A 13,310-nucleotide genomic window follows, 5' to 3' on the forward strand; every position below is an offset into this window, starting at 1 on the left:
AGGTCCCTGGCCCCTGCTGTGCTTAGAGCAGACCCAGGTCTCCTCTGCCCAACTTGCAGACTGTAGGGGTCCTTCCCCAGCCTTCCCTATGCCAAGAGTTGGAGGGTAGAGACCTAAAGCACTATTTGTCTATGTACACAGGGACTGTTCCTTCTGGAAAGGGTCTTTGAGTTTTCCTAGTTGTCTTCATAGAGGTCTAGGAAGAGGTGCATCTACCGTGGGAATTCCCCAAGACAAGTATCAGGGATTTGAGCCCCAAGAGGCTTGGAATGGCTGTGGGCAAGGAGCTATCTGACAGTTGTCTGTCTCCTCAGCTGTGCATGAGGGCAATGTCAGTGAAGGATATGGACCTGAGCAGCCCAGTCCAGCTGCCTGACTCCATTCCACTAAGAAACTATTTGGCCCAGGCTGCACTAACCAGCTTGCTTAGGACGATTGGCTGCCAAGTCACAGGGAACAACTTTGCTGTCCCCCAAGAGTGAGATGGAACCCTCGTCGCTCCACCATGCAAAGGGCCAAGCTCAGCCTTCTCTCAGAACAGGATTGTTTTCCTCCCTGAGCAGCTCTTCTTATTCTCTTGGATGCTTCTTCGCAACCTTCAGGCTCCAGCTACTCTGTATGGAGAAATCTTGCTTTCATTGTCCTCAGCTCAGGTGGCAGCATGCACAACTTGACCCCAATACTGAGGGATGAAGGCCATCCCTGAGGCTTTGGTTTGCATCATGACCTCAGCTTGCTGCCCACCTGCGCCAGCCTCAAATGAGGCTTCACCTATCTCCCTAGAGAGGAAACCCAAAGCCGGATGCTGTCACCTGAGGCTTTTTCACTTGAGGACTCATTAGCCATTTCTGCTCTCACCTTGTCAGTCTGCTCCCAGCTGATCAACACAGCTGAGGAGCACCTTCCCTCCTAGCCTGGGAAGCTGACAGGGTTAGGATGGAAGCCCTGGATGGCTTCCATTCCCAGAGCCCACTCACAAGCTAGCACAGAGCCCTGTATCTTTATCGAGCTGAGTGCTGAGAAAGAATAGTGTGTGGGAGGGCAGAGAAGATTAGGTCCTCTGCATAGAGCTGAGCAATTGGTGGGAGACATGGGTGCTAATGGAGGAGGGGCCAGACTATTGGGTCAGGGATGACTGGCTTATGGCTCAGGGTTTCAGCGCCAGTCTACTTAAGGTAGTGATGACATTCTCACCTTAGAGGCAGTTTCAGTGCAAGTCTCATTGATTCTGGGAGCTGCAAAGATCTCAGAGGGCTGGGAGCCCAGTCAATGAGAATGACTGGCTGAGTAGACACTTATCTGGGAAACTTGCAACCAGCGGCGGCTGAAGCGGAAAGCTCCATCCTCATCAGGACGTAGGTCTTAGATGCCTATATGGCTGTCCCCCAAAGCCATCTGACAGGGAAGTCCCCAAGCTAGAGGTCTCCTTCCCTTTGGAGCCAGAAGGCTCCAAAGATGAAAGATGCTACAGATGAAAGGCCTGCAAGTGGCACACGAAAGGCAGTGCAGTTGAATGGCAGCAAGCTTGGGTCTAGATGGGTCTCAGCCGTTCCTTGAATTCTTCTTGGAATGTTCTTACTGCTTTCCTCCTCTTTAGATAAAACTCCAATACATACCACATAAAAGCAGAAGGGTGCCAGCTGCTCATGGCTCATGCCTATAATTGTAGCTACTCAGAAGACTGAGATATGAGGATCTCAGTTCGAAGGTAATCCACACGGGAAAAGTTTATCCCTAATAAAGCAGCAAAAAGCCAGATGCAGAGGTGTGGCTCAAGTAGTAGAGAACCATCTTGAGGAAAAAAATAAGCAAGAGCTTGAGGCCCTGAGTTCAAACCCCAATACCAAAAAAGAAAGAAGGAAAAAAAGACGAAGTATGGGCTCTAGGAACAACCACCTAAAGAAGTTCTGTAATTTCAGCATCCTTGCTCTTCACCTCCTCCTTGGGGTCACCCAGCTGATGACTTATCTAAGTCAACACTGGATAATTTTACAAGGAGAGAAAGGAAACCCAGAGAACGTACATGGTTTGATCAAAGCCAAACACAAGTTCAAGAGCAGTCAAGCAAGCTTTTCCCTCTGCTCAGTGCTACCGCTTCTGGCTGCAAGCCTGTGTCCTGTGTACCTAGTTCCCAGTGGTAAAATAGGGATAACGTCATAGCTACTAAAAGAGTTGTGCTGATTAAGTGATTTGGTATTTGGAGAACATGCAGAGTGATTCCTGACACACATAAGTTTCTAGCTGATACTTAGACCACCTGGGGCTTTGTGCAGGTCTGCAGGACCCCATGTGTGGTCCAGTCCCCGCACCTCCCCACCCGCTTCTGGCTGCTCAGCTGGAAAGCTACCTCTTCCCCGGCTCTGACAGGCTTCACTACTTGGATAATCTCCTGGCCGCAGGATTGGACTTGACGCGCTGTCACGTCGAATCAGCTTCTGCGCCATTGCAGCCCTGACAGCACAGGGCTTGGGGAAGGAAGAGAGAGGGAAGGGTGGAGAGGGCCAGGTCAGAGCAACCTGCTGGAGGTGAGAGGGATGGAACCAGGCAAGTGCTGAGGAGACTTCCTCTTGCACAGTGTAAGGAGCCCAGGCTGGCTTGCTCGCCTCAGGATTTGAGAGATCTTGCACAGTGACAATTGGTGGAGACTCTGGTGGTGTGCATGAAGATCGCCTGGGAGCCTGCTTTTTTTCTTGCTTGGAAGACCTAGAGTGGGACCCAGAAACCTACATTTTCAATCAGTTCCTAGTTGCTTCTTATGTATGCCACAGTCTGAGAAACACTTGATCAGAAGAGCTTCAGGGGACCTTTCTCCATCTCCAGGGGCTCAGCCCAGTAGCCCCTACACTAATCCCCACCCCCAAGTCACTCTATTTGCCCAAAGCCCCTTTCCTGGTCTCCTCTGTGACCACATTGTCTGCCCTGCCCTGTGCTGCCTCACCTCCAGGTCTGGGCCCACTATGAGGAGCAGCCGGTGGAGGAAGTGATGCCTGTGCTTGAAGAGAAGGAGAGATCTGCCAGCTACAAGCCAGTGTTTGTGACCGAGATCACTGACGACCTGCACTTCTACGTGCAGGATGTGGAGACCGGTGAGTGCCCGAGCACTGCTGGCTGCCAGCAGCTCCCGCCTATTCCACTGGGCAGACTCCAGCGAGAGGGCGGAGCCCAGCCTGGGGCTCCAGGATCCTCCCCAGCAGGGCTCACGCTGCGTCCACACCCTTAGATGGACACAGGGGCCATCTCAGCAACTTGAAGTTAACCCTGGAGTGCACCCAGGTCTGCAGCAGGCCTGCGTGCATTCTCTGAGGGCGGGTGAGATTAAGATTTGTCTGGGCGGTGCTGAGACTCTTAGGTAATGGCTTTGCTCCCAGACACCCCAGGCTAGGCCAGGCATGAGGTTTTTTGGCTCTGGTAGTCTGTCAGGAGGTGAGGAAAAATTGTCTACATAGGGTCAGGAAATACTGGCTGGGGTGGCTCAGCTTCCTTTACACCAGTTCCTGGGGAAAGCAAGAGGGACGGGAGCCTGGGCTGGCTTCTGCCTGGGTTTCTTCTTTTCCAGAGGTTACCACAGCCAGAGTAGTGGCCAGTTTCCATGGCAACTGGCAGGCTCATGGGGAAGTTATCCCCTGGCAGTCTTTGTGAAGGACCCTCTCCTCCCTCCTGTCTCTGATAGCTGTGACTGGCCAGGGACCCTAAGGCACAGATCTTGGGCTTTGTAGGACGGGGACCAGAGCAGGCCCAACTCCCCACATCCACCTTCGCTCCTCCATGTCCCCTCCTCTTCATGCTACCCTGGGCAAGAAAACAGTTTAGTTGAGAGAAGAGGATAAACGTCTTAGGGCTCATTCTGGGTCAGGGAGGTAAATCCAAGCAGAGGGGCTGCAGATGGTGGCACTTGAGGGGGCAGCCACACAGAAAGTGGGCTATAGCTCTGCCCAGCTTGTCTACCCCCACCCCAGGTCCACTCCAGATTGCCAACGGCCTTGTCTCAGCCACTTCCTCTCTAATGATATTTACCAGGCAGCTGCTTTTGTGGCAATGTCATTTCACTAAGGAAAACTTGCCCGTTCCTCGCCCTGGGCTGACTCTGCTTAGGAAGGGAAAAAGTGGGAGGCGGGGGTGGAGACAGAGTCGAGCCTTTGGGATTCAGTTCTTGTGAGGTCAGCCACAGTCCTGGTGGAAGCTGGCCCAGCAGTTGCCGTGGAAGTGAACCCATGATGCAGCCTACCTCCATATCTGTGTTGTAAGAGCTGTTCATGAGCACAAAAGCCAATTCGATTGGCCCTCAGAGAGAAGGGGGAAGGGACAGGGGTAGAGGCGGTGAGATTGCTTGGAATGTATTGTAAATGTGTGGAAATGTAACAATGAAATCCCCCCTCTGTATAACTAATATAAGATAATAAGAGGAAAAGAATTTTTTTAATAAGTGACCCTCAGAGAGCCTGGGAGAGGGGAGCATTAAGTAGACACTACCCAGAGTACAAAAGCTCCATGCAGGCTCCACATAGGCAAGACCCACTGTAGCTGACCCCCAAATCAAAGAGCACAATTTGAAGGTTCCTGTGACTGACTGCCTTGTCATGGGGACCTGGCCCAGCTGTCTCTGGCCGCTCTGTCAAGCCAGGACACTGAAAAGAATGAAAGTCAGGAAAGAAAGAAAACTAGAACATTGGAAGGAAAGGGAAGAGGCACCTCAGGAAGGCTGCCTGGTTTCTGCTGCTTTTGGCTGGCTCCAGAAAATCCACAAAAGTAAACTCCAGCATTGTCTCCTCTTGGGGGACATCCTCTTACCCTTCAATTAAACCCCACCTTCCAAAAGTGGCAAAAATACTGACCTTGAGTGAAAATGACCAGCCGGACATTGGCTAAGGACCTTCCAGGGGCTCTTGGCAGGAGGTACAGGGCTGGTTTTATTGCTTGGGGGCCAAGAAAACCATAAAGGAAGAGTAGATGATGTGTACAGGACAGCCCGTCGATGGGGAGGCTTGAGTGGGATTGTGGGCAGGGAGCACTGTGGTCGGGCCCTGAGGGCTCACCACCGGGTAGCTGCTGCCAAAGAGTGGCTCCTGTTCAAAATCCTTGTTTGGGTGGAAGCTGGGGCCCTGGACATGCACGCACATGCAGAGATCATTTGCAGTGCGGCTGAATTATTAAGCACCCTACATGCACTAGGGATTCTATTAGGTCTTGTGTGAATAAACAGAAACAAGTGAGTATAGTCTGTGCCCTGGAGCTCACAGTGTAGTGGCAGAAACATAACCATAGACAAAGGACTTATAGGGCCACTGGTGGCAAGTGTAACAACAGTAAACACATGTTCTGGACCTGTTCCAGCACAGCCTTCAGCCCTGAAGAGAAAGGGGAGTCACATACTTAAACCACACATTCACAGTCCCATCCACCTCTGATAGGAAAGGGAGCAAACAAGGTCTGAACCTGAACTAGAATCAAAACCACAGAGCCATAAAACCTGAGACAAGTTTTCTCAGAGCTGAAGCCATTGGGGACTTGATGCGTAGCAGATCAGGGGCAAGGAGCCCACCGCAGGAAGGCACTAGGGAGGAAAACTGATCCCTGCAGACTAGCAACAGTGACTTCGTGAAAAGAGACGTTATGTGTTGGGCACCAATGGCCTGCAATCCTAGCCACTTGAATGGCTGAGATGTGTAGGATTGTGTTTTGAGGCAGCCCAGGTAAACACATGAGACCCCATTCTCAGCCAATAGCTGGATGCGGTGGCATGCATCCATCATTCTAGCTACGTGGGAGACTGAGGTTGGGAGGGTTGCATTTCCAGCCAGGACTCCATCTCAAGCAAAGAAACTACGTGTGGTGGCACATCGCAGTCATGCCAGCTGGTGGGAAACAAAGGATAGAAAGGTCATGATTCAGGTACATGCTTGAACAGGCAGCATAACCCTATCTCACCAAAAAAAAAAAAAAGGGCTAAGAAAGAGCCAGAGGCATGGACCAACAATAGAGCACCTGCCTAGCAAGTGCAAGCCCCTGATTTCAGCCTTCAGTACCACCATAAAAGAAAAGGGAAAGAAAAATGGGAGCAGGGGTCATCAGAGTGGGAAGGAGAGAGTAGTCTAATCTGACAGCACTGAAAGTTCTGCTTCTCATTCAGCATGGATCTCACAGACTGATGAGCGTTGCAATGGCTTTGACTAAGTGGAGTGGGCTTCAGACCCCAGCTCCCAGAAATCCCTATGTTTTAGAGCTCTGATTCTGAACTCCCAGTCCAAAGTTGTGCAATATCCTTCCTTCTTTTATCTCTACTTTTGCCCCAGGAAACAGGGGGCAAAGTAGCCTGTTAGTCAGGCTCTAGGGTCCAAGCTGTCTAGTTCTCACCATCAAGGAGGCTACTTGGCCTTATTCCATTCTGCCTGCCTCCTCAGTCAAGGCTCAGGCACATTCCCCAAGGCCCCTGTAGTCTTGGCCAGTAGCAAGTCACCAGTTCCACTTTTGAATGTGGACAGCATGAAGCCTGAGTGGAGACCACAGAGGGCTTCCCAGCATGGGGGGTTGGAGCAGCCAGGGCTCTGGTGACCTCCAGAATTTCATACCTTGCTCCATCCCTCAGGCCCATCCAAAAATGAAGCCCCCTGGTCTCACCTCCCTCTCCCTCCCACAGGCACCCAGCTGGAGAAGCTGATGGAGAATATGCGCAATGACATCTCCAGCCACCCCCCTGTGGAGGGCTCCTATGCTCCCCGCCGGGGAGAGTTCTGCATTGCCAAATTTGTAGATGGAGAATGGTGAGCCACCTGGACTGGCAGGGCTATCCTGGGGCCTGGGTTTGCAAAGGTACAGCTGGGTATCAGATTCTGGGTATCAGTGTCTGCTTTCTGCTGGGATGTTAGTGATAGCCTCTGCCAGCTCTCCAGTATGTCCCTTCTCCTCACCCCTCTGGGGCCTGCACTTTGCCCCCACACACCTCTTGCCAATCCGGAGGTCAGATGATGTCCTGGGGAACTCCATGGTGGAAGTGCTGTCAGGCTGCTGCCTGGGACTGTCCAACACAGTTCTCACTCCTCATAGGAAGAATGATGTCATGGGAGGGGGAGGAGTATAGTTCATAGCAAGCCCAGTCCAGCCACCTGACCCTCTGCCCCTGCTGTCTGGGACATAAGCAGTAGCATTCGCGGGCCCAAAGAAGGTCACTTGTGTGTGATTTACCAAGGGGAGGGCTTGTGGCCTTCCCTGGGTGAGGAAGTGACTTGGATATGTTCCCTGCTGTGGCCTCCCAGACAGATCTGCTGGCTAATTACAGCTGCTGTTTAGTGTGCTGGGTTTAAACAGCAGACATCAATCTAGTCATTAGTCTTGTTGCTTTATACCCCAAGGACACATTAATCTGCTCCACATGCTCCCCTCTCCCTCCTCTGCCTCTAGCTCTGCTCTGACTCCATTAGATGGTGGCCACAGTGCTCTGAGCTGGGCCAGAAATGCCCTCTGTGACAGCCAGAGACCCTAGGAAGGGAATGTGGTGGTCCCCTGCTTAGGCCGCAGAGAGACCACATTCCTCAGGGCCATCCCTTGAGCTCTGCCCATGATGCCATTGCAGGTACCGCGCCCGAGTGGAGAAAGTTGAGTCTCCGGCTAAAGTGCACGTCTTCTACATCGACTATGGCAATGTGAGTGTTGGGGACCAAGGGAGGGGCCGTGTAGCAGGAACCTCTCAGTCCAATCCATGTAGCCTAACACAAGGCCTTCAGCTCACTGACAGACTGGTGCATTTTGAGTTCCTCTGCTGTCCATATAGCAGGCCAGGCCCTCTGAGGGATCAGGCAGAGCAGATGTCTATGGCTAGAGGCCTAGGAGCACCAATAGGTCTCACACCTAGGCCCTAAGGATGAACATCAGCATAGCCACACTTCCTCCTCAGCCTAACATCCTAAAGAATGGGCCTAAGGTCTTGACTCCCCCTAGTTCCTGGTGCTTATGCTGGACCTGAGTGTTTTTCCTCCTTTGGATCCCAGCACATCCCCAGGCAGAGGTGGCTGGGAAAGGACAGTTAGGTGACCCCATGAATGGTACTCTTGGTAGAAAGGTTCCTAGGCTGGGCCTGGGAATCTGGTGACAACCTCTGGGAGAATCTGTAGATAGGGCAGCAGGCAGGTATGTATGGCTGTAGCCATTTTCATCCCAACTTGTCGAGGTTTTGCCAGGCTGGAGTGACCCCACCCGCCCAAGCAAGAAACCATGCACAAGCCTAGTCGTGGTGTGCTTCCTGCCCTAAGAGGTAGTAGATAGCCTCCAACTCAAAGCAGGGCAGGAAAAAGAAGTGGGAGCAATGAGCAAAGTTCAGATGCCATCATGCTTATTTTAATAGGAGCCACTGGGTGTGCCAGCACAGGGCCCAGAGTGAATCATAGCTCCCCACTCACTGCTGCCTTCATCCCTGCTTCTCCAGTTGGGGAAGCCTGTGCATAGGGAAAAGTGGAACTGAGTCATGGGACAAGCAGTGGAATTCCCAGTGGCTCGGCCTGGGGCTTGTCCTTAAGAGGACATCAAGTATGTCATGCTCTTGGCCTCGTATTTCCTCTGCAGAGAGAGATCCTGCCATCTACCCGCCTGGGTACCCTGCCACCTGCCTTCAGCACTCGGGTGCTGCCAGCTCAAGCCACAGAGTATGCCTTCGCCTTCATCCAGGTGCCCCAAGATGTGAGTCTGGACATCTTCCTCCTTCCAGAACACACTGCCCATTGACATGCAGCCAGGGCTGCAGCCCTTATAGGCTGGCAGGAAAGGATGGGGACTGATGAATTGTTTGTTGCTGATAGGACTCGGGATATGGGTGAGATGAACTCTAACTGGAAATTGAGGAGGCTCCACAGACAAGGTGACATGAGAGCATTTTTAATAATTCTTGAGAAACAAAACATGCTGGGAACCAGGGAGTTATGTTGGAGCAGAGATTCAGCCACCATAGCTAGATCCTAGGGGGCTTGCAGACAGTGGAAGGAGATGAGAAAGGAGAAGTAAGTTAGGGCCTAGGTATTATGGCCTTGTCTACCCTCCCAGGCAAGAGGGGAAATAGTAGAATTTTGAACCAAAGCATGATATAGTCAAATCTGTTTTTGAGTTAATTCACAGTGGCATTATAGAGGGGGGAGACTGAAAGAATGGTTGGAAGATGATCCTTACAATCCAGGCTAAAGAAAACGACAGCTATATCAGGACCATTGACGGGAGGACAGGTCTCCTACACATAGACAACATCAGAGGGGTGTGGTCAAGGGACTTAAGGTGGTGCTAGTTTTCCTACCCTAGGAAAGGAGAAGCAATTTGGACTATGGGAGCTTAAGGCAACTATACAGTCCTTTAAGACCTAGGATTATCAATGCAATGTTAGAACTGTAGGAGCATATAAGATTGTGCAGAGTAAAAACGGAAGGTATAGTAGGATAGACAGAGGCTTTGAAAGTATGGTGTTCTCATGGCCTGAGAGTGAGGAGCCCAGGGGAAGAATGCATAGCAGGAGGGCAGGACCCAAGCTTTGGGTCCTAGCTGGCCGCTGGTTTCCAGAAGGGGAGATCCAGTCTGCTAATGGCTCCTCCTCAGGTGGGTGTGGCCGGCTAAAGCTGTAGCTTCAAGGAGGTGCCTGGTGCCCATAGTAAGAAGAGGAGGCTGCTGCTGCCAGAGGTGGCATACTAGAAGTCAGCAGGAAGGTGGGAATTAGCACCATTGGCTTTTTCCTACTTTTCACAAAATATGCCAGAGGGAAGAAGATAGACCACAAATGGGTCAGTATCATAGATTGGGCTCAGAGGAAGTCTGTAATGAAGGGGCAGTATGATGGTGACAAGAGCACAAGATGGCCACAAAGACAGCTGGGGATGTAATGAGGCCATAGAGCTGGAGCAAGACCAGAAGGTAGGAGTTGAGGGTGGGCAGAGTTACTGTGGGGCAGAGAAGACCACTTTTCCTACAAGACAGGTGTGCCAAAGAGAAGAATGGTGCACACACACGGGGATCTAGGATGGGAGACGGGAGTCCTTTGAGGTCCATGGACAGGCCTTAGGGCCCAGCCCTGTCCAGCTCTCACTAACCTGTCACTAACCTTGCTCCCTGTTCAGGAGGATGCTCGCACAGACGCCGTGGACAGCGTAGTCCGGGACATCCAGAACACTCAGTGCCTGCTCAACGTGGAGCACCTGAGCGCCAGCTGCCCCCATGTCACCCTGCAGTTTGCTGATTCTAAGGGCGATGTGGGGCTGGGCCTGGTGAAGGAGGGGCTGGTCATGGTGGAAGTGCGCAAGGAGAAACAGTTCCAGAAAGTGGTAGGTGATGTAGGCAGGGCACACGCACACGCACACGCACACACACACACACACACACCCCGCCCCGTGGAGGTGGACCCCTAGTGTCTCCCCTCCCCCAGCATCACAGAACAGGGCACTGGAGACTATACCCAGAGCCTGTGAAGGAGCCAGGAGTACCCCAGCCTCCTGGTCCTGCTGGGGAAAGATAATGGATTTGAGATTGTTGGAGTTGAAAAAAAAAATCTAATTAAAGTCCAAATTAATTGGCTGCGGGTTTGGCTGAGAATGCAACTGCAAACTAGAGCGGAAAGTTTCCCTTCACATGTGCGCTGAGTAACGGCTAGGAAGCATTGCCAGGCCTGGAGTGGAGAGCGTCAAAGCCGGCCTGGCCATCTCTCCCAGTCACTTCCTTTCTCCATCATACAGTCCTAGTGCCCAGGGCACTGTCAGCCAGAGCTGCCCAGGACCATTGATGAGACAGCAGAGTCCACCTTGGAGCAGGGCCTCCTACTCAGAGGAGGGGGGGTAGTCCAGCTGCTTGCTACTTCCCGAGGTTGACCACAGTCAGAGGTGACCATACTTAGGGCCCCACCTTGCTCTATTCAGTTATTGAATAGACCTAGGACCTAGGACATGTCCTAGGTCCTCCCTGGCCTCCACAAGCACTACCCCACACCCCCTTGCAGGCCAGCCCTGCTGTCAGATGAGGAGAATCAGGTGAGAGTCAGATGAGAAGAAACAGGCTTGGGTCCTCCCATACACCACCCCCCCCCCCCACACACACCCCCCCCAACCAGGGTGGAACTGACAAGAGAGCAGCAGATAGGACTCCGTTCCTCCCCATCCCCATTCTCCTCAGAGCAGGGCTGAGGAATGCGGGGTGAACACCATGTCCTCTCTCCACTTGGCCCATTGCTCTGCTTTGCCTTGTCTGCCCCAGTACCGCAGTTGGTGGTTTGTGGGCCAGTGGTGTTGGTGGTCATGTCAGCGGCTCACTTGGGAGAAGACACTAGTGTGAAATGCTACTGTGTCTCAAGAAAAGCGTGACATCTCCCACCCCTACTCTGGAGACCTCCTGGTTTTACTCAGATCTTCAGATCCCCATATGAAGGTCTCTGTGGATGGTTTTTGCTGTTTCTTTGCCCCAGCCCCTGAGGCAAACACACATCAGGAGTTGTCTCAGCAAACAGCTACGACTGCCTACCATGCATCAGTGAGGAGAGATGAGGACAGTATCCAGCTCCGGGTGCCCATGGATCTTACATTCAAGAAAATTAAATATTATTCCATTAAATCAAATGTTAGGAAATGATAAGTGCAATGGAAAAAGAGTAGGGTATAGGGAATCAAGAGTTGGAGGGGCTAGGCATCAGTGGCCCACACCTGTAATCTTAGCTACCTGCTCAGGAAGCTGAGATCTGATTATCGTGGTTCAAAGCCATGCAAAGCAGAAAAATCTGAGAGACTTTTATCTCCAATTAACCATCAAAAAGAAGTGGAGGGCTGGGAATATGGCCTAGTGGTAGAATGCTTTCCTCATATACACGAACGATTCCTCAGCACCACATATATAGAAAAGGCCAGAAGTGGCACTGTGGCTCAAGTGGTAGAGTGCTAGCCTTGAGCTAAAAGAAGCCAGGGACAGTGCTCAGGCCCTGAGTTCAAGCCTCAAGACTGGAAAAAAAAAAAAAAAAAAAAGAAGTGCAACTATGGCTCAAGTGGTATATCAATCTTGACTGAAAAAAACAAGGGATAACACCAGGATAAGTTCAAGCCACAGTGCTAGCACAAAGAAAAAGGGGATTCTAGTAGAAATGGGGCCATTTGAGGCTACATTAAGGTGATACCTGATCAAAGTCTTTGAGAGATGTGATAGGTAGCCCAGTGTGCAAGACAGGAATGATAGTCCAGGCCTAGAATGAATAGAATATCCCAGAGAGCAATGTGTCCACTTGGGAGCTGGCTCTGGGAGCTGGGCTCCTCTGGAGAGTCGTGTGCACGTCATCTGGGCTGGCTGTTCAGGTGAGAGCCCACCCCAGCTTGACCACCCCCTGTCTTCTTGTGTCCCTCAGATCACGGAATACCTGAACGCCCAGGAGTCAGCCAAGAGTGCCAGGGTGAGTTCTCACCACGGGGCCTCAGTCAGGTGCTGAGCTCAGGGGCTTGGCCTGTGGGCTCAGTGGGTTCCAGCAGTGTCCTTGCCCCTGAAGAGCCATGTTCTGTTTCCTCTCACAGCTGAACCTGTGGCGCTATGGAGACTTCCGAGCCGATGATGCTGATGAATTTGGCTACAGCCGCTAAGGAGAACCGTGCCTGGCCCCCAGCCCTGCTCGTGCCAGAGCCTCTTCCTCTGCTGGGCGGGCGTTGTCCACTCCAGACCCAGTTGGAGACAGGGGCATAGATTGAGTCCAGCTTTGCTTCAGTGTGTGGAAACGTGTCAGGCGGCATCGGGGCTGGGGGCAGGTCAACACCCCCATGCTCACGGATGACGGCACTGCCGTCCACAAGCTCTCCCAGATGATTTCGTATTTTTACTTATTTCTTATTTTCACTTTTTTTGTTTTTTTAATTGTCCTCAAATCAAGAAGAACCATGAGAGACTTTGTCCTAGTGAAGGGAGTGATCGCGACACCCAAGGCCAGCTGCCTGATGGCACCGCCTCTACCCTAGACTGCCCTTCTTCCCCCGCTCTGTCCAGTTGTTGATTATGTGATTTCTCTGACAGTCCATTCTCAGATGCCAGCGTGTTCACATCTGCCCTCCAGCGTATTCTGTATTTAAAGCTTGTGAGGCCCAAATAAAGTAGTACCTGCTGTCTGCAGCCCTTCCTATCACAGTGAAGCCAAGAGCCTGGGGTCTCTGTAGCCCAGCCCTGGGGGAGACCAGAGAATAATGCTGGACTGACTGCCAGGCCACTCTGGGAGGGATTCACGCCCCTGGTAAGGAAGACTGGTGTGCTCCATGCTAGCTCTGTCCAACAAGTTGTCTCCCAAAGTCCTCCAGGCTGGCCTGGCCCAGAGCTACTTCAAGCCTTTGAGGGAG

At 52.0% G+C, this 13,310-nt stretch overlaps 1 protein-coding gene across 1 annotated transcript in view; it reads left to right on the top strand.

The window, feature by feature from the left end:
- The window catches only part of Snd1 (staphylococcal nuclease and tudor domain containing 1), a 437,644-nt gene extending 424,555 nt beyond the window's left edge, over positions 1–13,089 (top strand). Inside the window, exons 18-24 of the mRNA XM_048340172.1 lie at positions 2,945–3,086; positions 6,635–6,758; positions 7,568–7,637; positions 8,554–8,667; positions 10,083–10,286; positions 12,341–12,385; positions 12,504–13,089. Coding sequence (XP_048196129.1) covers positions 2,945–3,086; positions 6,635–6,758; positions 7,568–7,637; positions 8,554–8,667; positions 10,083–10,286; positions 12,341–12,385; positions 12,504–12,569 — 765 coding nt within the window. The 3' untranslated portion in view covers positions 12,570–13,089. The remainder of the gene's footprint in view (positions 1–2,944; positions 3,087–6,634; positions 6,759–7,567; positions 7,638–8,553; positions 8,668–10,082; positions 10,287–12,340; positions 12,386–12,503) is intronic.
- Positions 13,090–13,310: the final 221 nt, after the last annotated feature.

The sequence above is a fragment of the Perognathus longimembris genome, chromosome 2, assembly GCF_023159225.1.
Source record: "Perognathus longimembris pacificus isolate PPM17 chromosome 2, ASM2315922v1, whole genome shotgun sequence".
Lineage (NCBI taxonomy): Eukaryota > Metazoa > Chordata > Mammalia > Rodentia > Heteromyidae > Perognathus > Perognathus longimembris.